Genomic DNA, 23,969 nt, shown 5'->3' on the forward strand with positions numbered 1-23,969 from the left:
ATGACACAGGTATTATACGGACATGTGAAGGGGGCCTTATAGGGTTATCTGGGACTCTGCTTTTCTCCATGGAACTAAATAATTACAGGCATGTAATTGCTGACTACCTGCCTGTCCTGCCCGGCTACGATCTCTGCCAGTTCCGAGCAATCACGGACCGCTCCTGCCGGTGATTCTGTGGCTTCTGGTGTCATCATATTGACGGAGCAGCTTCTTCTCTTCCTCCCGGCTCTGACAGCCGGCTCCCTGCAGTTGGCATAGAAGCCCCATGAATGATCAGCATGACGTCGGCAGTGACTCCCAGTCAACAGGACAGACCAGAAGAGGAGAAGCTGCTTATCTGATATTAGGTCTAATAAAGCAGCAGAATCGCTGGCAGGAGCCGTCCATGACCATTCTGAGCCATTTATTTTTGTTTGCCCATAGGGAAAGATAAGCAAAGTCATGGACAATCCCTTTAAGATGAGTTTAATGTGCCCAAAATTGAAATCTCGGGCCCACTGTGCTTTTTTTTACTCAAACAACATAAACATGTCGATTTCTCTTGCTGTGCGCTGATTTTTATGTGCAGATTTTCCCCATAGAATTGCATCAGTTGCAGAAAAGCTGCAGGTGTAAAACGCACTACAAATTCATGTAATCACTATATGACTGTATCAATGAGGTTTTATCAAAGCCAAATACCAGGTAGTATAAAAAACAAAGCAGTTTTATTTACATGACATACCAACGACACGCAAAAATGCATGTAAAAAAAGCAATGAAAAAAAAAAACACAAGTAACCTGATATACATAATAGGTGCAAAATGGTGCAGAAAATCTACATCAAAAACTCACCATATACTTATCATGGGAATGTAGCTTACGGTTAGGTTTTGTCCTATTGGCTATGATGCGGTGCTTTTGTTTCCATTTGGGTGTCTGCCATTTTCACATTAAGACCACGGCCCCACTATCAGTATTTGGTCAGTTTTCGGTCAGTATTTTTTCCCAGGAGTGGGAGCCAAAACCAGGTGAGGAACAATCAGAGAAAAGGTATAATAGAAACAAGTCACCAATTCTGCATTTATCACCCACTCCTGGTTTTGGCTCCCAGAAAAAATACTGCCCGAATACTGACCAAATACTCATTAGTAAACCTAAACTAGGCCGTCAATCAAAGTAAAAGATATCTGTCCCAATTACAATGGCATAAGTGTACAAAATGTATATGGCCAAATATTACATAAAAGGAAAAAAGAAGTGAAAAATTCCAGCTCCAAAAAGTTATATTAAAAAATTCCAAGTTTTTATTACATCATTTTAAAATCTGATGTGGTCACAAGGTACATGGAAATTCACATAGCAACGCGTTTCCAACGCCAACCAGCATTCTTTGTCAAGCTGGTTGTCGTAGCTTGACAAAGAACGCTGGTTGGCATTGGAAACTGCTATGTGAATATGTGAATTTCCATGTACCTTGTGACCTCATCAGATTTTAAAATGATATAATAAAAACTTGGAATTTTTTAATATAACTTTTTGGAGCTGGAATTTTTCTCTACTTTTTTGCACTGATTCCACGTGTGACCACACGTTGTTCCTGGCTTCGACACGCTGAAATCCGTGGAGGGTGAGCTGACTTCCATTTGTTCTCTATTGTTATTACATTAAAGGGTTTGTCCAGGATTAACACTGATGACTTATTATTAGTGATGAGCGAACATGCTCGTCATGAGCACGGAGTGACTCAAACATAACACCCGAGCACGCCGAAGATACTCGGCGAGCACCCGAGCATGCTCGCCGAAAGGGTTAACAGAATATGCTCGCTCATCATTACTTATTATTCAATGTGAAATTGTGGGGGTCTGACATCCGGCACACCCACCAATCAGTGGACATCTGCTCCAGCAGCAGCTGGATGTAAGCAATGTAAGAAGCAGAATATCACAGTTCTGTATGTTGTGTCCTATTGAAAAGAATACAACACATTCTCACGGTTTCATCATCACCCTTACAGTAAAGAATCCTGGTCTATGATGATAAACTTTCCTGTAGATTTAGTGGATATCCCCTTACTTATAGTTATATTTCTTAGTATAAGGCGATTATGGAGGAGATTTCTGGACTGACCTTTGATATATTTATATTGTTATAAGGTCATCCTTTAGTTGTCTTTTTTCAAACTAAATAACCAATATTTTGTTTTCTTCCTAGCTACTATAGTAGCTCAATGACAGTTACCGTACATACAAGTGCTTCTCACTAAATTAGAATATCATCAAAAAGTTAATTTATTTCAGTTCTTCAATACAAAAAGTCATTACAAACAGCGTGATCTATTTCTGTTAATGTTGATTATGGCTTAAAGCCAATGAAAACACAAAAGTCATTATCTCAGTAAATTAGAATAATTAACAAAAACCTGCAAAGGCTTCTGATGCGTTTAAAAAGGTCCCTTAGTCTGTTTCAGTAGGCTCCACAATCGTGGGGAAGACTGCTGACTTGACTGAAGTGCAGAAGGCAGAAGGCAGTCATTGACACACTCCACAAGGAGGGTAAGCCACAAAGGTCATTGCTAAAGAGCTGGTTGTTCACAGAGTGCTGTATCCAAACATATTAATGGAAAGTTAAGTGGAAGGAAAAAGTGTGGTAGAAAAAGGTACACAAGCAACCGGGATAACCGCAGCCTTAAAAGGATTGTTAAGAAAAGGCCATTCAAAAATTTGGGGGAGATTCACAAGGAGTGGCCTGCTGCTGGAGTCATTGCTTCAAGAGCCACCACACACAGACGTATCCAGGACATGGGTTACAAGTGTCGCATTCCTTGTGTCAAGCCACTCATGACCAATAGACAACACCAGAAGCGTCTTACCTGGGCCAAGGAGAAAAAGACCTGGACTGATGCTCAGTGGTCCAAGGATTGATGCAGTAATTGATGCAAAAGGAGCCCCGACCAAGTATTGAGTGCATTTACTGAACATACATTTCAGTAGGCCAACATTTCAGATTTAAAATCATTTTTCAAGCTGTTGTTATAAAGTATTCTAATTTACTGAGATAATGACTTTTGTGTTTTCATTGGCTGCAAGTCATAATCATCAACATTAACAGAAATAAACACTTGAAATAGATCACTCTGTTTGTAATGACTCTATATAATATAGGAGTTTCACTTTATGTATTGAAGAACTGAAATAAATTAACTTTTTGATGATATTCTAATTTAGTGAGAAACACTTGTAATTATATACCTCTATAAGAGGTTGAAAAAAGATCTAGGTCCATCAATTTCAACCTTTCTCCACCAATTATACATTTTTTGTCACTAAATTACCTATAACCCACAATGTTATGTGTACTGAGGAAATCATTCAACCCTTTTATAACAGCTGTTATAGTGTCGGCCATTACTACCTCTTATGGTAGGGATTCCATAGTCTGACTGCTCTAACTGTAAAGAACCCTTTCCTAATTAGCTTCTGGAATCGTCTTTCTTCCTCCCGTAATGAGTGCTCCCTGGTCCTTAGTATGGTGTTTGGAAGGAATAAGTCGTGTGTTAGTCCTTTGTATTGACCATGCATGTATTTATACATATAAATGAGATCTCCACGGAGATATCTTTTTTTTTTGTAAAAAAATAAATCACGCCTCCATTTGTAACTTGTACATGGTGCCTATGCTGTGGTAGAAGGTGGAATTATGCAGTCTTCATGTGCAGCTATGCCCTTGTTAATGCATCTTATTATGGTTGTTATAATCTTGGAAAACACCTTAGCCTCGCCTTACAAGAATTGTTTGTGTTCCTTTTTCAGGTTAACTGGAGGCGTTCACTAATTATTAAACTTCTATGTACGGAGTATGGACTCTGTTACTGATTTACTTAAATTGCTCATATAAGACATCTGATATGCAAAGTTTCCTTGGATAGGCAGCATCCTTTACTTGATCGTTAAGTCACCACAATGAGTTTTGGTGCTGCCTATTTTTAAGGCGTAAAAAACGCAGCGTCTTACAGTTCCAGCAAAGTGGATGGGATTCATAGAAATCTCATGCCCATTCAGCGCAATTGAACCTCGGTGCGTGTTTGAAATCCACAACACGTTATGGTTGCGATGAGTTTTATTTGCAGATTTTCCCCATAGACTTGGATTACATGTGGAAAATCCACAGAAAAAAAACGCATGTGCATCTTTAATATATTTATGCAGCGAAAATTCATTAAAAAGGCATGTAATCCACACATGTATCAACAAAGTTTTGTCAAAGCCAAATACCAGGAAATATCGAAAACAAAGCAGCTTTGTTTAAAAAATGACCTGCAAAAAATGCAGCATCAAAAACATGAACATGCGTGTAAAAAATGCACTCAAAGATAGAAGGAAAAATGCAAGTAAACGAATTTATCAAATAGGTGCAGAAAATCTGCAACATCAAAAACTCACCAAATGCGGATTGTGGGAACGTAGCCCGAGAGGATCAGGCGCAGCACCACACCCAATGATCATCATATTTGTATAGTCTTTTTAAACAAAAACAAATCATTCACCAGAAATCTTTCTGAAAGGGATTGGGCAGTCACAAAACAGAATGCTCAAATGGCACAGATGTATTCAGGCCAGTACGCCAGATTTCTAGCTTGTAATACACCAAAATGCTGTACATCACATTTAGGATCTGTTTTAGGCTATGTGCTCATGATGCAGAAATGCTCAGGATTTTTTCCTGAGTGTTTCTGCATCTCCCTGGCAGAAAAAACGCATGTGGATTGTACATGCGTTTTCCTGCCAGGGACATGCGGAAGTGAAGCGTTCTTCACATGTATTTCCGCATGCGGGTTGACAAGCGCTTTCCAAGCGATTTTAGCATCACTTGGAAAAGTGCTTGACAACTTGGTCACACTATACAGTGGTGGCCAAAAGTATTGGATCCCCTGCAATTCTGTCAGATAATACTCAGTTTCTTCCTGAAAATGATTGTAATCACAAATTCTTTGGTATTATTATCTTCATTTAATTTGTCTTCAATGAAAAAACACAAAAAGAATTGTCCTAAAGCCAAATTGGATATAATTCCACACCAAACCTATAAAAGGGGGTGGACAAAAGTATTGGCAATGTTTGAAAAATCATGTGATGCTTCTCTAATTCGTGTAATTAATAGCACCTGTAACTTACCTGTGGCACCTAACAGGTGTTGGCAATAACTAAATCACACTTGCAGCCAGTTAACATAGATTAAAGTTGACTCAACCTCTGTCCTGTGTCCTTGTGTGTACCACATTGAGCATGGAGAAAAGAAAGAAGACCAAAGAACTGTCTGAGGACTTGAGAAACCAAATTGTGAGGAAGCATGAGCAATCTCAAGGCTACAAGTCCATCTCCAAAGACCTGAATGTTCCTGTGTCTTCCGTGCGCAGTGCCATCAAGAAGTTTAAAGCCCATGGCACTGTGGCTAACCTCCCTAGATGTGGACGGAAAAGAAAAATTGACGAGAGATTTAAACGCAAGATTGTGCGGATGGTGGATAAAGAACCTCGACTAACATCCAAACAAGTTCAAGCTGCCCTGCAGTCCGAGGGTACAACAGTGTCAACCCGTACTATCCGTCGGCGTCTGAATGAAAAGGGACTGTATGGTAGGATACCCAGGAAGACCCCACTTCTTACCCCGAGACATAAAAAAGCCAGGCTGGAGTTTGCCTAAACTTACCTGAGAAAGCCTAAAACGTTTTGGAAGAATGTTCTCTGGTCAGATGAGACAAAAGTAGAGCTTTTTGGGAAAAAGCATCAACATAGAGTGTACAGGGAAAAAAAAAGGGCATTCAAAGAAAAGAACACGGTCCCTACAGTCAAACATGGCGGAGGTTCCCTGATGTTTTGGGGTTGCTTTGCTGCCTCTGGCACTGGACTGCTTGACCGTGTGCATGGCATTATGAAGTCTGAAGACTACCAACAAATTTTGCAGCATAATGTAGGGCCCAGTGTGAGAAAGCTGGGTCTCCCTCAGAGGTCATGGGTCTTCCAGCAGGACAATGACCCAAAACACACTTCCAAAAGCACTATAAAATGGTTTGAGAGAAAGCACTGGAGACTTCTAAGGTGGCCAGCAATGAGTCCAGACCTGAATCCCATAGAACACCTGTGGAGAGATCTCAAAATGGCAGTTTGGAGAAGGCTCCCTTCAAATATCAGGGACCTGGAGCAGTTTGCCAAAGAAGAATGGTCTACAATTCCAGCAGAGCATTGTAAGAAACTCATTGATGGTTACCAGAAGTGGTTGTTCGCAGTTATTTTGGCTAAAGGTTGTGCAACCAAGTATTAGGCTGAGGGTGCCAATACTTTTGTCTGGCCCATTTTTGGAGTTTTGTGTGAAATGATCAATGATTTGATTTTTGCTTCATTCTCTTTTGTGTTTTTTCCTTGCAAGCAAATTAAATGAAGATAATACCAAAGAATTTGTGATTGCAATCATTTTCAGGAAGAAACTGAGTATTATCTGACAGAATTGCAGGGGTGCCAATACTTTTGGCCACCACTGTATAAATCCATGCAAACGGCATGGATTTATATACTGTGACCGAAAGAATGTTTAAAAATAAAAAATATACATTATACTTACCTTCTGATGGTCCCCGGTGTCTTTATCCGATGCGTCCTGGCTTGCCGGCAGCTCGCGGTACACTAAAGGACCTGCCGGCATCAGCGGTCGCGTGACCCGTCACATGACTAAATGACGTCATGGCAGGTCCTTGAGTCCACCGCGAGCTGCCTGCAAGCCAGGACGCATCAGATAAAGACACCGGGGGCCATCAGAAGGTAAGTATAATGTATATTTTTTATTTTATTATTCTTTTTTTAACAGGTACTATGGTACCCTGGTCCGGAGGAGAGTCTCCTCTTCTCCAGACCCGGGTACCATCCGCACATTGAAATCGCATGGAATCCGCATGTACAGATCCAGTGATGCGGATTCCATGCGTTCCAATGCAAGTCAATGGCGGCGAAAACGCTGCGCTTCCGCAAAATAATTGGTAGTGCTGTGGATTTTTCCACAATGATAATCCGCAGCGGAAATTTCCGCAGCATGTGCACAGCACATGCTGATTATCATTGGGGAACATGGCAGTCCTTCTACCAAGCGTTTAAGCGTTTCTGCAGCGGAATTGCCGCTGCGGAAATGCTTAAGAAATGCATAGTGGGCACACAGCCTAAGACACTTCTTTTTTTTCTTCTTAGATACTTCTATAAAACAACCTATGTGTCAAAACCAGCTGTATTCATGGTATTCACGGTAATGCAACAGTTCTTAGGAGAAAAGTACTGATTTCAGCCAGCCTATAATCTATACATATAGTACTGTGTAAAAATTTTAGGCAGATGGAAAAATGCTGCAAAGTAAAATGCTTTCAAAACTAGAAGTGTATACACTGCTAAAAAAAATAAAGGAAACACTCAAATAACACATCCTAGATCTGAATGAATGAAATATTCTCATTGAATACTTTGTTCTGTACAAAGTTGAATGTGCTGACAACAAAATCACACAAAAATCATCAATGGAAATCAAATTTATTAACCAATGGAGGCCTGGATTTGGAGTCACCCCCCAAAAATTAAAGTGGAAAAACACACTATAGGCTGATCCAACTTTGATGTAATGTCCTTAAAACAAGTCAAAATGAGGCTCAGTTTGTGTGTGGCCTCCACGTGCCTGTATGACCTCCCTACAATGCCTGGACATGCTCCTGATGAGATTGCGGATGGTCTCCTGTGAGATCTCTTCCCAGACCTGAACTAATGCACCCGCCAACCCCTGGACAGTCTGTGGTGCAACGTGATGTTGGTGGATGGAGCGAGACATGATGTCCCAGATGTGCTCAATCTTATTCAGCTCTGGGGAATGAGCGGCCCAGTCCATAGCTTCAATGCCTTCATCTTGCAGGAACTGCTGACACACTCCAGCCACATGAGGTCTGGCATTGTCATGCATTAGGAGGAACCCAGGGCCAACCGCACAGCATATGGTCTCACAAGGGGTCTGAGGATCTCATCTCGGTACCTAATGGCAGTCAGGCTACCTCTGGCGAGCACATGGAGGGCTGTGCGGCCCTCCAAAGAAATGCCACCCCACACCATTACTGACCCACTGCCAAACCGGTCATGCTGAAGGATGTTGCAGGCAGCAGATAGCTCTCCACGGCGTCTCCAGACTCTGTCACATGTGCTCAATGTGAACCTGCTTTCATCTGTGAAGTGCATAGGTCACCAGTGGTTACTTTGCCAATCCTGGTGTTATGTGGCAAATGCCAAGTGTCCTGCACGGTGTTGGGCTGTGAGCACAACCCCCATCTGTGGACGTCGGGCCCTCATACCACCCTCATGGAGTCGGTTTCTAACTGTTTGTGCAGACACATGCACATTTGTGGCCTGCTGGATGTCCTTTTGCAGGGCTCTGGCAGTGCTCCTCCTGTTCCTCCTTGCACAAAGGCGGAGATAGCGTTCCCGCTGCTGGGTTGTTGCCCTCCTACGGCCCCCTCCACGTCTCCTGGTGTACTGGCCTGTCTCCTGGTAGCGCCTCCAGCCTCTGGACACTACGCTGACAGACACAGCAAACCTTCTTGCCACGGCTCGCATTGATGTGCCATCCTGGATGAGCTGCACTACCTGAGCAACTTCTGTGGGTTGTAGAATCCGTCTCATGCTACCACGAGTGTGAAAGCACAACCAACATTCAAAAGTGACCAAAACATCAGCCAGAAAGCATTGTTACTGAGATGTGGTCTGTGGTCCCCACCTGCAGAACCACTCCTTTATTGAGGGTGTCTTGATAATTGCCAATAATTTCCATCTATTGTCTATTCCATTTGCACAACAGCATGTGAAATTGATTGTCAATCAGTGTTGCTTCCTAAGTAGACAGTTTGATTTCACAGAAATTTGATTTACTTGGAGTTATATCCTGTTGTTTAAGTGTTCCCTTTATTTTTTTGAGCAGTGTAGTTTATTTGTATCAATTAACAAAATGCAAAGTGACTGAACAAAAAAGAAATCTAAATCAAATGAATATGCCTTCAAAACAGCATCAATTATTTTAGGTACACTTAGGCTATGTGCCCACGATGCAGAAATGAAGCAGAAAATTTCTGCAGCATTTCTGCATCTCCCTGGCAGAAAAAACGCATGCAGATTGTGCATGCGTTTTTCCTGCAGAATACATGCGGATCCACATGCGGGTTCACATGCGTTTCCGCATGCAGATTGACAAGCGCTTTCCAGGCGATAGCATCACTTGGAAAGTGCTTGACAACTAGGTCACACTATATAAATCCATGCAAACAGCATGGATTTATACAGTGTGAACCGTAAAAATTAAAACAAATAAAGCTATACTCAACCCCGAGGCCCCGGCGTGGCTGCAGCGCTCGTTCCTCTCTGCTTCCTGGATGCCGGCATATCGCGAGACAGAGCGGTGAAGGGCCTGCGGTCACATGACTGTGACGTCACCGCAAGTCCTCAAGCGATGCCGGCATTTAGAGAGAAGCCGCCGGACAGGTGAGTATAAACTTTATTTGTTATTTTATTCTTTTTTTACAGGTAGAATGGTACCCAGGTCTGGATGAGAGTCTTCTCTCCTCCAGAACTGGGTACTATCCGCACATAGAGACGCATAGAAGCCGCTTGTACAAATGTACAGTCGCGGTTTCTATGCGTCTCAATGCAAGTCAATGGCGGGAGTTCCGCTGCGCTTCCGCAAAATTAAATGACATGCTGCGGATTTTTGTACGCAGCATAAACTCTGCGGAAAAATCCGCAGCATGTGCATAGAACATGCGGAATCCCCTTGGGGACCATGGGGTGCGGATTACCTAGCGTTTAACAAGCGTTTACGCTGCGGAAATTCCGCAGCATAAACGCTTGAAAAACGCAACGTGGGCACCCAGCCTTACACAGATTTTGAAGGAACTCAGAAGGGAGGCTGCTCCAAACATCTTGGAGAACTAACCACTGATCTTCTGTGGATGTAGATTTGTGCATTTCTTTCTGTCTCTTCATGTAACCCCAGACAGACTTGTTCATATTGCCATTATGGCTCTGTGGGGAACATCATCATTTCCTGGCCTCATTGTCCTTCTTTATGCTTAAAGTGAATCTGTCAGTAGGATCAGCCCTCCTAAGCCATCTATATTGCATGGAGGTCATAGGAAGCTGAATAGAATTTTATACCTGTTGTAAAAATGTACCTGTGATCTGATGTCTTATTCCAGAGAAATCCATGTTATTCTTTTATGAGCTGCTCAGAGCTATGGGCCGGACACAGGCGTATCTATGGGGGGCAGGCAGGGCATGTGCCTGGGCACAGCCGGCAGAGGGGCGTAGTTGGGCCGCCTAATGTGGCGGTCCGAGGTGTTTCCCCCGGCGGCTGCATTCTGCCGCCCCCGGACTGAGAGCTGGCAGTTCTCTGAGCCGGCTGTCAAGCTGCCAGCCGGCTCAGAGAAGCTGGAGCGCGAGGGCTCCCAGTGTTCAATTGTTCTCACGTCTTTCAGACACGAGTAGAATTGAAGCTCTGACCGCCTGGTCAGAGCGACGCCAGCAGCGTGGTCAAGTCTTGTGATCACGCTGTTGACATCACTCACCGGTGCAACAGAGGCAGCCTTTGGTGGTAAGTGCTCTGTGCTCCAGAGCTACAGACACCGAAGATGTAATGGAGGGGAAGATTTATTGTGGGGGGTGATTTATGGTATGGCTGGGGGGAGATTTACTATGGGGGAAGATTTATTGTATGTGTAGGGGGGAGATTTATTGTATGTGTAGGGGGGGATTTATTGTATGGGTGGGGGGAGATTTATTGTATGGCTGGAGGAGATTTATTGTGGGAGGAGATTTATTGTATGGCTGGGGGAAGATATGTATTGTATGGCTGGGGGGGAGATTTATTGTATGACTGGGGGAGATACACATATTTTTCACATTTTGCTATTTACATTTGGGAAAGGTGAGTGATTTAAACTTTTATATTTTTTAAAAATACTTTTTGATTATTTTCCCCCCTTTTTTAATTAGTCCCCTTAGGGGACTTAAATTGCGATTTTTTTAATAGCATATGCAATACACTGCATTTTATCAGTATTACTGTGTATTGTGACAAGCTGGTCTTCATAAGAAATTTCACATGGCAGATATGACGGCCTTCAGAAGGCGCCTGGCTGTTATGGCAACTAATTGTCATCCTGCATGAAGTGCCAGTGGCCATCAGAAGTGATGATCACCATCTTGAAGAGTTTAAAAGGGAACCTGTCAGGTCCTCCATGGCCTTCAACCCAGCAGCATTCACCTATGTATCAGCAAATTCCCTGCCTAACCAGCCCTGTATAACGTTACTTAGTGAAAAAAGTTTAAAAACGCATTTATATAGTCTCCGTTTGCTATGCTAATGAGGGCTTTGAATAGTTGATGGGGCGTTAGTTGCCTCAGATTAGTCAGCCCACTCAATAACATTATACACAGCTGGTTAGGCAGGGAATTTGCTGATACATAGGTGAATACTGCTCGGTTGGAGGGCATGGGGGGACCTGACAGGTTCCCTTTAAATGACTTGACAGCATTTAAATGGTTAAACTGACATGATCAGAGCTAGCGCCAATCACATCAGTTACTGTTGAATGCCGGCTATATAACACAGTGTTACCCACGCTGCACGATGCAGGCTCAGCTCCTGAACTCGATCCAAACAGTGATAACGCACTTACGCTGTACATGTACAGTGATCGTCTCTAAGGAGTTAAACAACAGGTCATTTTCTGGTGGTACACTCCCTTAAAATGGTTACTTAAAGATGATGTCCACTACTTTTCGACTGATGTCCTATCCTTAGGATATGTCATCCATGTCTGATTGGCCGGGGTCCGACACCCGGAACCTCCGCCGATCAGCTGTTATCGTCAGCGGCCGTCGGCTGGAAGTACTTACTTGGGGAGCTGGTCAACTACTTGTAGTGGCTGCCACATGGTACTGCACATCCGCCTCCTCTTCATATCAATAGGAGGCAGATGTGCAGTAACATGCCCCGGCCACTATAAGTAGATGGCCGGCTCCGCAAGTAAGTACTTCTGGCCGGCGAGGGTGCCAGCAGATCAGCAGGGGTGCTGTGTGTTGGACCCCAGCTGATCAGACATTGACGACCTATTTTAAGGATAACCTTGGAATCAACATCAACGAATGGGAGAAGCTTGCCCTGGACTGTTCAGCTTGGCGAGGCAATCAACTCAGGAGCACGTGCAGCTGAAAATAGGAGTATCTCTGAGACAAAAAGAAAACGAGCTGTGCATAGCATAAGGCACAAGCGGCATCTACTGTCCCGACAACATCTAGTCACTTATGTCACGTATGTGGGCGAGCCTTCAGGGCCAGGATTGGCCTCATCAGTCACCTCCGAACCCACAGCCATTGATCCTCCTCTAAATCCTGAAGTCATAGTCATCTTCGACAACGAAGATCAAACAGCAGTATTTTAAGGATAGGGCATCAATGTAAAAGTAGTGGACAGTCTCTTTAAATGTAACAGTAGACTGTATTGCCTGCACAGAAAACAGATAAAAAAATAGACCATTATTTCAAAATGGTAACTATGAGCAGGTTAGGAACAAAAAAATTAATTTAAAAAAACACAGATTAAAACATTAACCATTTAATTATCACACGGACTTATCCCATATTGCTATGTGAATTCTAAGAATATAAAAGTTCACATATTCCTAATCATTTCACAGACATATCCATCCGCTATGATACCACTGTTCGCCGCACTCATTACAAATGGCAAATGTCATCATCTCTTCGTCTGGGTTCCCGGAACGTACCCAGCCTGGCAGAAAGAGTGTCCCTCGGGAAATCATGGTTACTGTGCAATTAAACCTTTCACATTTCCTACATTTAATTTTCCTAGTCTGGACTCCATCGGTGCGCTGGGGAAGTTGATGCTCCTGGACACCAGCCTGAGTATAGGTGGCTCGGAGGTCTCGGAGCTCCTCACTTGCCATCTCCAGAGCAGTCATTCCAGCAAATGTTTTGGGGTTTAGAGCTCCAGAATAAATGAGAGTTTTCAAGTGCATATTTTTTGGATTTTTCAGATTGGAAATTTTACTACGAACGCAGCTTCTGTATTTCTTTTCATTCCCAGCATACAGAACGTAGATGCTTTCCTCAAGCTCCTTGGCATACTCCTGGGCTTTCTCATGACACTGTGAAGGATCAGCTAAAGCCTGATACAAGAGTTCTCCACACTTCTTTCTCAAGCCCTCCACACTCATTCTCTGCTGATTCTGGGTACCTGCACTGTGCTGCTTACTGCATACCGCTTGAGAACTTGACCTCAGATTTTGCTCTAGTTCTTCAGTCTCAGTAGAGGAATGACCACTTGTACTCTCGAGAACTGTCACGTTTTGTGCACTGTCTTGAGTTTGCGTCACAGTTGCATTGTCATTCCTCTCTAGTTCACCCATAAACTTCTCCTGAACTGTGCTGGAATGAAGACAGCTGTCTTTGTACAAAAGTTTCCATTTGGAGAGTAAGCACTTTGCTTTCTTTTTCAGTGCTCCTGGCGGACAGCTTTTAAGTACTCTGTACACAACTCTGACGACATCAGTCTGCTGTAGGTTTGCACAATTGACTTTTGCTTCTTCAAAGTAAGAGAGATGGGATTCAATTTCCTCATACATTCTGTTGTGTAAAAGACTCTCCACTTGTAAAGCTCTGAAGATCAGCTCCTTAATTCCCTCCGAGTCTAACATTCCTATGCTGGATAGACACAAAAAGAAATGAGTGATCACTTAACAATTGCAGAATTAGCCTGAAGAGATCAAATATTACTACAAATCAAATAGATTTCAGGCAATAGATACTGGCAGCTTAAAGGGAATGTCACTTGATTCATGCTGGCCAAACCACGGGCAGCATTTCAGAGCCTAGCTGCACAATTGCCAGAGCATTTCAGAAAAAACTTAGTTTGAAGTGCCGGCCAGGGGCCATAGAGAGAGACGTGACTAGTCCAGTGTGGTCCACACTCCAGATGCTGGGAGGTATACACACCTGTCAGTCAACTATAGTGATGCAGGGAGCAGCTCCAGACTAGTCACGTCTCTCCCTATAGTCTATGACCGACTCTGCGTTCAAACAGGCATATTTCATGGTGTATATATGGATTGCGATGCTCAAACTGGCCACTGGTCTTGACCAGAACTTACATCCTCATGTACCTCTGCGGCTATAAGTTTGGATCAGGAGACTCGTGGTCAGTCCGAGCATTATAGTCCACATGAGATATGCCCATCTGAATTCAGCCTAAATCCTAGTGCATTTCTTGGCCACACCAGGTAAGTACGGTTCTTCTAGAAGAGACCAGCTGAGAAATGAGTCTTATTGGCAATTGGAGAAAAGTGTGCACCTAATTTCTTTTGCGCTGCAAGAGAGCTCATCTCAAATACCACCTAAAAGAGGTAGCCATCATACAAGTCAATGTTTGACCCTCTAAAGGGAACCTGACATCAGCAAAAACGCTATTTACCTGCAGATATTGAGTTAATCTACAGATAAACAGCCTTAAAACCCTGTGTAGTCAGCTACACAGAGAAAATTAAGTTTTAATCAGGGTGTAACGTCTCTCTCCGTGGCACTTTGAATGACAGCCTGCCTGCAGCGTGTGTGGGCAGAGTGAACTGTCACTCAGTGCTGGGGAGTGGTTACAGCGGCGCTCCTTGTATACTGAGCAGTGATGTAATCAGTCCCCTGTACCACCCCTGTGACTAAGAGAGAGCTGTTATACAATGATTACACCGTCATCAAAACATCATTTTCTCTGTGTAGCCACACACCAGGTCATCCGGCTACACAGGGTTTTAAGGCTATTTACCTGCAGATTAGTAAACAGCGTTTATGGTGATGTCAGATTCCCTTTAAATAGCCTTGATCTGTGAACAGAGAAGGAGAAAGAGAAACTCATTTACTGTTTCGGGGGGATAGCCTATTAAAAAAAAAAAACGGATCCAGCAGAGATCAGTTTTTTAAAAACAAATTAAAAAGTTGTGTCTGCACAACTTTTTTTGCCAATAGATTGCTGCAGGATCCGTTCTAATGGATGAGTACTGGACATGTGAACATAGCCTAATAATGTATAATGGCAGCATTCATCAAACTCTGATCCACTCAAGATTGTTTTTGATTATCAGTCACCCCGACCTTAACCCCTTCACGACCTATGCGCTGCTTGTCATTGTAGATCTCCGATGAACACCGGCGTTGTTGGAGATGATGATTTCTGCTACCCAAAGCAGGATCCTGAAGCGATTAGATGATCGCAGCTTCAAGTCTCCTACAGAGACTATTAAAGCAAGTAAAAAGTGGAAAAAAAATGTTTTAAAAATATTTTAAAAAATAAACGTTCAAATCACCTTTTGCCCCATTCAAAATGAAACAATAATAATAAAAAAAAAAAATACACGTTCAGAAACACCAGATCTATCAACATATAAAAATAATTAATCCGATCAGTAAATGGCGTAACCAGAAATAATCATAATGCCAGAATTATGTTTTTTGGTGACCGCAACATTGCAATAAAAGGCGATCAAGACATCCTATCTACCCCAAAATGGTATCAATAAAAACGTCAGCTCAGGGCACAAAAAATAATCCCTCACCCGGCCCCAGATCCCGAAAAATGGAGACGCTACGGGTCTCGGAAAATGCCGCCGCTTATATATATATATATATTTTTTTTACAAAAACTTTGGAATTTTTTTTCACCAATTAAATAAAAAAAATGGCCGCCTGGAGAATCATATTGGCAAATCAGTAAAAAATAAAATAATGGATTTGCACTTTTTTTTGCAATTTCACCACACTTGGAATTTTTTTCCTGTTTTCCAGTGCACTATATGGTAAAATCAATGGTGTCATTCAAAAGTACAACTTGTCCCGCAAAACACAAGCCTGCAAATAGCTATATTGATGGGGGGAAAAAAATAAGGCTCTGGGAAGAAGGGGAGCAAAAAACAAAAATGGAAAATCCCCACGTCGTGAAGGGGTTAATCCCCATATGGAAACACTGACGTTACATTAGTCTGAATAATCCTGTGATTTTACCATAACTTGCTAATGTTACCATACGGCTCTAATGTTACAGAAATAGATACTGGCAAACCTGGAAATTTGTATACAGGTATACTCATATGCATCCGCAAAAAATACAATTTAGGAAGCCAGACATTTCAATTTGTTTTTCCATCTTACCAGTCATATTTCTGATATTATTAGGCTGTGTGCCCACGATGCGTTTTTTTAAGCGTTTCCGCAGCGGCAAAAGCGCTGCAGAAACGCTTAAAAAACGCATGGTAGAAGGTCTGCCATGTTCCCCAATGATAATCCGCATGTGCTGGGCACATGCTGCGGAAATTTCCGCTGCGGATTATCATTGCGGAAAAAAACGCAGCATTACCAATTATTTTGCGGAAGTGCTGCGTTTTTGCCGCCATTGACTTGCATTAGAAAGCGCCAATTCCGCAAGACTGCATCTGTACTTGCGTAATTGGCGCGTTCTAATGTGCGGATGGTACCCGGGTGTGGAGGACAAGAGACTCTCCTCTGGACCCGGGTACCATAGTACCTGTAAAAAAAAGAATAAAAAATAAAGATTATATTCACCTTCCGACGGCCCCCGGACTCCTTCCCTGTGCTTGCCTACAGATCGCGCAGGACTGAAGGACCTGCGGTGACATCACAGTCATGTGACGGCAGGTCCCTCAGTACAGCGTACCGCGATCTGCTGGCAGCCAGCACAGGAGCGCAGCAAGACTCCGGGGGGTAAGTATAGGTTTATTTTTTTATTTTTTGACATTCTCTCGGGTCACACTATATAAATCCATGCCGTTTCCATGGATTTATATAGTGTGACCAAGTTGTCAAGCACTTTTCCAAGTGATGCTAAAATCGCTTGGAAAGCGCTTGTCAACCCGCATGTGGAAATGCATGTGAAGAACGCTTCACATCCGCATGTCCCTGGCAGGAAAAACACATGTACAATCCGCATGTACAATCCGCATGCGTTTTTTTCTGCCAGGGAGATGCAGAAACGCTCAGGAAAAAATCCTGAGCATTTCTGCATCGTGTGCACATAGCCTTATTATTACTGTACATAAGAAGGGGTTACATACCAAATACAGATATCGTTTGCAGTAAATGAACGAACAGTGATAGACTGGTACAGAGGGAAGAGGACCCTGCCCTTGCGGGCTTACATTCTACAGGATGATGGGGAAGGAGACAGTAGGTTGAGGGGTTGCAGTAGCTCCAGTGTTGGTAAGGCATAGGTCCGGTGGGTGTTGGTAAGGCATAGGTCCCGTGGGTGTTGGTAAGGCATAAGTCCGGTGGGTGTTGGTAAGGCATAGGTCCCGTGGGTGTTGGTAAGGCATAGGTCCGGTGGGTGTTGGTAAGGTGGCAGCTCCAGTGGTGTGGAGGAGGCAGCAGGGTAATACACCTATTACAGCTACACAGACCTGATTATTATATATAATATAAACAATATATTTTTTTTTTTTACATTAGTCTCATTATAGTGCAGTACACATTTATAGTTCCCACTTGTAAAATTTGAACCAGTCTGCCCCCGAAATTGTCAAAGATTTAGCGCGCTCCATACACATAATACCTGCATTAAAAGCCTTCACCAGCAGGGGGCGGTATTTTATAATAAATGGTTCACTGTATCAGTCCTAATGAAGCTCAGTAGTGCTTTCTATGGATAGTCACATAAGTACAATCAAGAAGCAGAAACCTCAAGTGAACCTGTCACATCAAACATGTTGCTATACCTGGAGATAGGATGTTATAGAGCTAATCAGACAGAGGCATAGTTTTCTGGGAAATAACTGACTAAAGGGCTCATCTAATCTGGGCTTAGAAATGGAGAGGACCGCACACTCAATGACTGACACCAGGGTTAGACTTGGACTAAAAAGAAGCCCTGGCACACAAACCTCACTAGTCCACATATGTAACCCGTCACCTCCCCCCTTCCCAATCAAGGCGCAAAAGCAAAGTTCAGAGAATTTTGCTTTACTTGGTCATGAACCTCACTACTCACTTAAAGGGGTTGTCTCAACTTTGGAAGTTATCCCTTTCCTCAGGCTCTTATAGGTCACAGACTTTAGGCTTGTGACGTACCAGAGTTAGTGATGCAGCATGGCTGCTCCGCCATAGTGTTTAACTGTATCATGAAAACGTGGGTATAGTTAGAAGCACTGTCTGCCCGGAAATCCAAGTGGGCCCCCTATCCCTCTGGACGCAGTTGCACCCCATGAGACCATGATCATTATGCCCATGTTCCCAGGTAAAAGGCCTCTTCATTGACTTCACCCCACAGCTTTCAAAGGCTATCATGGTACAGAGCAAGATGGCGATAAAGGCGGGAATGTAGATCTGTCCTCTTTAGTGATGAGTCCTGCTTTTGTCTTGGATGCAATGATAACTGGAGATTGGTCTGAAGTCCACATGGGCAATGCCATGAAGAAGCCTTCAAGAGGGAACATCACACAGGTCCTACTGCTGGGATTCTTGTGTGGGGTAGCTTAATTTATGGATCCCTCGAGTCTTCATTCCAGGTACAAGAACAGCCCGGCGTTACATTGAATTGGTCATGGGACCAGTGGTAAGTCTGTTTCAAACACAATGCCAGGCCACATGTTGCTCATGCTACTGTGAGCAGCTGGTGTGGCCTAAACATGTTACCATGGCCTGCAGCGTCTCTGGACTTATCTCCCGTCCCCAGCACATCTGGGACGTCATTGATGAGCAATTACAAAGAAGTGCCAGAGGCGGATCTTGATGATTTGTGTGCCCAAGTGCATTCAGCATGGCAGAGCATTCCTCGGGTAACCAATAAAGGGGTGTCTGATCATAAACTACAAGTCTGCAGGCCTGTGCATCGTCACATTGTGTGAACTGCATGCTGTGTGGATTCTCTGGTGCCGACTCATGTGACCACAAGTATTCAATATGCATGCTCCAGGCCACATTCCATCTAGTGTGTATTGACCAAGGCCGGAACAGTTTAATAGGAATATGGCCGGGAGTATGCACATGACCGCCGTTCCCAAAGCCGGCACCAAAGAATCCTCACAGCGCGCAGTGTGAGGATTCACAAGTCTGCAGTCAATCTGACTGCAGACTTGTCGTTTAAAAGGAATCTGTCAGCAGGTTTTTGCCATGTAATCTGAAGACAGCAGGAGATTATTATTTATTATTATAGCGCCATTTAATCCATGGCGCTTTACAGATAGAGGCTGAAACACAGATTTCATAGATGTGTAACTTGTCAAAGAGCGTGCTGTTGTTTACTACCTGTGAAGGATTTATCACTAAGATATTAACATTGCTGGAGTAGTCTGTCAACGCCCCCTCCTGTGATAAGCAGCTCACTGTCTATGGACTTGGATATAAATCACTTTATTTTATATACCACACATTTGCCAATGCAATTATGACAGCTTTCTGTTGGATTTAAAGAGACACTTCAGTTAAAAACATTTTAGCACTACTATTTTTGTCTTGCATCCCCACCGACCAACAGTTTACAGGGGCAGGTTGATATTGACAGTGGATGCAGATGGATCAGACTCTGAACAGAGCTTAGTGGTCGTTGTTGGATAATGAAGATCAGCTTCTATATCCTTCTGTCATATCCATACACAGCAGGAGCTGCAAACAGATGATCGGTGAGGTTACCGGACCCCTCTAATCTGATATTGATAACATAGCCTACGGATGGTTATTAGTATAGCAAGCCTTGACAACCCCTTAACACTTAGGCACATTCTGACCACCTTAATTTTTGAGGATAAAAAAAACAGATTAGTTGAAAATGAATAGCTTTTGTGTGCAATCCCTTTTTAACAGAACCTTATACATTGAATGGCAGATTCTCAGTCACAAAAACTGATCAGAATGGGGCAATTCTTTACCATTAACTGAACCCACACACAGATGTGTTAAATAGATTGAGAATAATTATTATTTATTCATAGGTGTGCAGCTAATGAAAATTACAACTACACCAATATTCACCTTTCGTAGGTCAGCAATGTGCCTCCGCCCTGGTCTTTGTTGACAGACGACAGCGGGGACAGTGCAAGTGCTCTGCCAACGTAGACGGCGTGGGACGCTGAGCCGTGATTGGCTGCAGCAGTGATGTGGATAAGATATTAACTCTGCAGCCTGTCAACAAGATGGGAGCAGCAGTGGAGAGGCTTTGTTGGACCTGGGAAGAGTGCGTATTGCAGGACCATAGTTTCGGTCTGAATGCGATCCATCAAAATAAAGAATCGTGCTTGCATCAATGTTATTCAATGATGTCGTGCACATGTCTGATTTGCCTCCGATCGGATGGCACTCGCCCATTCATGTTTATGGATCCGTGGAGAATTTTTTATTTTTTAATTTTCAACATCCAAGAAAACCGGATCCCACTCTGATCAGTCTAAATAGCATTACAGTACCGTTTTTCTCAGAGGGACAAGATACGGTTGTGTGACCCTAGCCTTGGTGTGTTCATTTTCATAATTAGCACTCCTATGACGATGCTGCAGTTGGTTTTTTATTTGTCCAGTTTCTTATTCGGGGCTGAAGTTGATTTCTTATTCATCAGTTTCTTATTCGGAAATGTCTTTTTTTCTGTTTTTACAGGCGAGGTGTCCTGATGTGAATATGCTTAAAAGCGCTACAGAAGTCATAAAACTGGCACAAAAATGGGCATCAAAGTGGGCACTAAAGGGCATTATTGAAAGGGTTAAATGATTTTGAGCCACTGATCTCACACTGCAAACACGTAGATCAGGGTGCCCCCCATCAAATTCAGGTCACTCCACCCTGGCCCAAATGGGTTCTGGGTATCAGAACGGGCATGAAAGCAGGCAAATAGCCACTTTTCACAGATTTGAATAAGTAACTGGTATTTTTCAGGGGTTAAAAGGCTAGAGTGTCCTGAATTTGTTGCGGGCCACCACTCTGTATGTAATGCTGGGGTGAGATCAGTGGCCCAACGTCATCTAACCCCTGACAAACACCAGTTACTTATTCAGATCATCAAAATCTACTGTCTGCCCACTTTAATGCCCGTTCTGATGCCCAGAACCCATTTCACCTGAATGTGATGTGGGGCACTCTGATCTAGGAGTCTGCAGTGTGAGATCACTGGCCCAACATCATTTAACCCTTTCAATAATGTCCTCCAGTGCCCACTTTGATGCCCATGTTTGTGACAGTTTTATAACTTTTGTACCTCCTTTTAAGTGTATTCACATCAGGGCACCTCGCTGCATTGTATTTTTTATTTTTGTCGTTACACCTACAAAAAAAAACAGAGAAAAAGACATTGCCGAATAAGAAACAGACTTCAGCGTCATACTCCTATGGGTAAATTTAAAGAAGTTGTCCACTACTTTACATGAACCCCCCAATGTACCCCCCCGGGGCCCAGAAGTGTTTTTGTAAATACCTTGCAGTACCTTTTCTGCCTTTCAGCGGCGCTATCGCTGGCCGCTCAGAGGCATCACGTGATGTCATGTCAAGTGAGGCGTGACATCAGTGACGCGCTCCCCGCGGTGGATGCTGGGCTGTGGGCGGGGTTACCCAGCACGTCACACCCAGCATCCACCACGCTCTTTCCCAATGAATGGGGAGAGGCAGAGCGCGCGGTGGATGCCGGGTGTGACGCGCGGGGTAACCCCACCCACAACCCAGCAGCCACCGGTGTAACGCAGAAGAGGGACCCTCGGCTGCCATCCGGACTTGTCGTGACATCAACGGATGTCAGAGCCTGTGAGCAGTCAGTGATACGCCACTCACAGGCAGAAAAGGCACCACAAGGTATATAGAGAAACACTTATGGACCCTGGGGGAATACATTGGGGGATCATATAAAGTAGTGGACAACCCCTTCAATGTATTCCGTGACAGCCCCATTATAACAGATCTGTGAGCATTTCCATTAAATAACACATGTTGTGCGCTGTCAGTTTTTAAAACAAACCTTTCATAGGTGAGAATTACTATTGTAAGAATTTGCCTTTAGTGTCCCACAAAGACTGCAGAGAGCTGGCACTGGCTTCTAAGCTGGCGGTGAAATAGTTACATGAAGCTTAGAAGAACTGCTGAGGGTAGGGGAGGGGTACAACTGCCCAACACAGCAGGTCAGGCCTGAGTGATGCCTCACCCTGCAGTGAGTGAAGCAGAGGAGTGCAGTGCTGGCAGTGGTCAGTGCTATCACAGTGCACAGCTGCTTGTATTCATTACCGGCCTGCTGTACATTGTGCTAGCAGTGGTGTGGGGGGCTCAGGGCACAGGAGCTGGAAGGGATCCCCAGAGGTGCTACTGACCGGCATGTTCCTCCCTGCTGCTTCCCCCAGCTATGATGATGTCTGCACTCACATGCTGGGAGGGCCTCTGTATCGTGTAGAAGCAGTGGAGGTGTGGTGTTCTCATAGTCACCACCCCACTCCTCACAGCAAGATATGGGACTGAACCTCTGCTCCATTGACAGACAAGTCAGCTCTCCACTCAGCCTAACCACAGTAATATAATAAAGAGCAGGAAAGGGAGGAACCTTCATAGTCACAGAACACTGCAGTCTGCTGGGAGAGAGGACAGGACCCCCGCACTAGATATAGAGGGCAGGTAGAGAGTGACAGAACCCACACTACATATAGAGAGTGACAGACCCCACACTACACATGGAGGGCAGGTAGAGTGTGACAGACCCCACACTACACATGGAGGGCAGGTAGAGAGTGACAGACCCCATACTACATATAGAGGGCAGGTAGAGTGTGACAGACCCCACACTACACATGGAGGACAGGTAGAGAGTGACAAACCCCACACTATACATGGAGGACAGGTAGAGAGGAGAGTGACAAACCCCACACTACACATGGAGGACAGGTAGAGAGTGTCAGACCCCACACTACACATGGAGGGCAGGTAGAGAGTGTCAGACCCCACACTACACATGGAGGGCAGGTAGAGAGTGACAAACCCCACACTATACATGGAGGACAGGTAGAGAGGAGAGTGACAAACCCCACACTACACATGGAGGACAGGTAGAGAGTGTCAGACCCCACACTACACATGGAGGGCAGGTAGAGAGTGACAGACCCCATACTACATATAGAGGGCCGGTAGAGTGTGACAGACCCCACACTACACATAGAGGGCCGGTAGAGAGTGACAGACCCCACACTACATGTAGAGAGTGACAGACCCCACACTACATATAGAGAGCTGGTAGAGAGTGACAGACCCCACACTACATATAGAGAGCTGGTAGAGAGTGACAGACCCCACACTACATATAGAGAGTGACAGACCCCACACTACATATGGAGGGAAGGTAGGAAGTGACAGACCCTGCACTACATATAGAGGGCAGGTAGAGAGTGACAGACCCCACACTACACATGGAGGGCAGGTAGAGAGTGACAGACCCCTGCACTACATATGGACCTCAGATAGAGAGTGACAGACCCCACACTACACATTCCAACCACTACATATAGAGGGCAGGTAGGAAGTAACAGACCCCACACTACATATGGAGGGCAGATAGGGAGTGACAGACCCAACACTACACTTGGAGAGTAGGTAGAGAGTGACATACCCCACATTACATATGAGGGACAGGTAGGAAGTGACAGACCCCACATTATATATGGGGGACAGGTAAGAAGTGACAGACCACACATTGCATATGGAGGGCAGGTAGGAAGTGACAGACCCCGCACTACATATAGAGGGCAGGTAGAGAGTGACAGACACTGCACTACTCTTAGAGGGCGCGTACAGAATGACAGAACCTCCAGTACATATGGAGGGCAATCAGAGAATGACAGACCTTGAACTACACAGGCAGGTACATGGTGATGTACACTACACATGGAG

At 44.1% G+C, this 23,969-nt stretch overlaps 1 protein-coding gene across 4 annotated transcripts; it reads right to left on the bottom strand.

The window, feature by feature from the left end:
• Window positions 1–12,653: 12,653 nt before the first annotated feature.
• Window positions 12,654–22,564, bottom strand: TCEANC (transcription elongation factor A N-terminal and central domain containing). 4 transcript variants are annotated; one of them, XM_073670473.1, is made up of 2 exons: window positions 22,458–22,564; window positions 12,654–13,778 (listed from the first exon to the last, which is right to left on the bottom strand). In XM_073670473.1, exon 2 carries the CDS (start codon window positions 13,769–13,771, stop codon window positions 12,746–12,748), a length of 1,026 nt encoding a protein of 341 aa, XP_073526574.1. In that variant the 5' UTR covers window positions 13,772–13,778; window positions 22,458–22,564; the 3' UTR covers window positions 12,654–12,745. The 4 variants fall into 4 exon arrangements, with proteins under 4 accessions (XP_073526574.1, XP_073526572.1, XP_073526577.1 ...); XM_073670471.1 differs by having other exon boundaries at window positions 22,406–22,522; XM_073670476.1 differs by lacking the exon at window positions 22,458–22,564 and adding an exon at window positions 22,060–22,357.
• Window positions 22,565–23,969: the final 1,405 nt, after the last annotated feature.

This window comes from Phyllobates terribilis, unplaced genomic scaffold (genome assembly GCF_046119375.1).
Source record: "Phyllobates terribilis strain yellow unplaced genomic scaffold, ASM4611937v1 Scaffold_2__4_contigs__length_985480577, whole genome shotgun sequence".
Taxonomy (NCBI): Eukaryota; Metazoa; Chordata; class Amphibia; order Anura; family Dendrobatidae; genus Phyllobates; species Phyllobates terribilis.

Bases quoted from the DNA above. Each gene is read 5' to 3' on its own strand.
- TCEANC (XM_073670473.1), bottom strand. From the start codon at position 13,771: ATGTTAGACTCGGAGGGAATTAAGGAGCTGATCTTCAGAGCTTTACAA.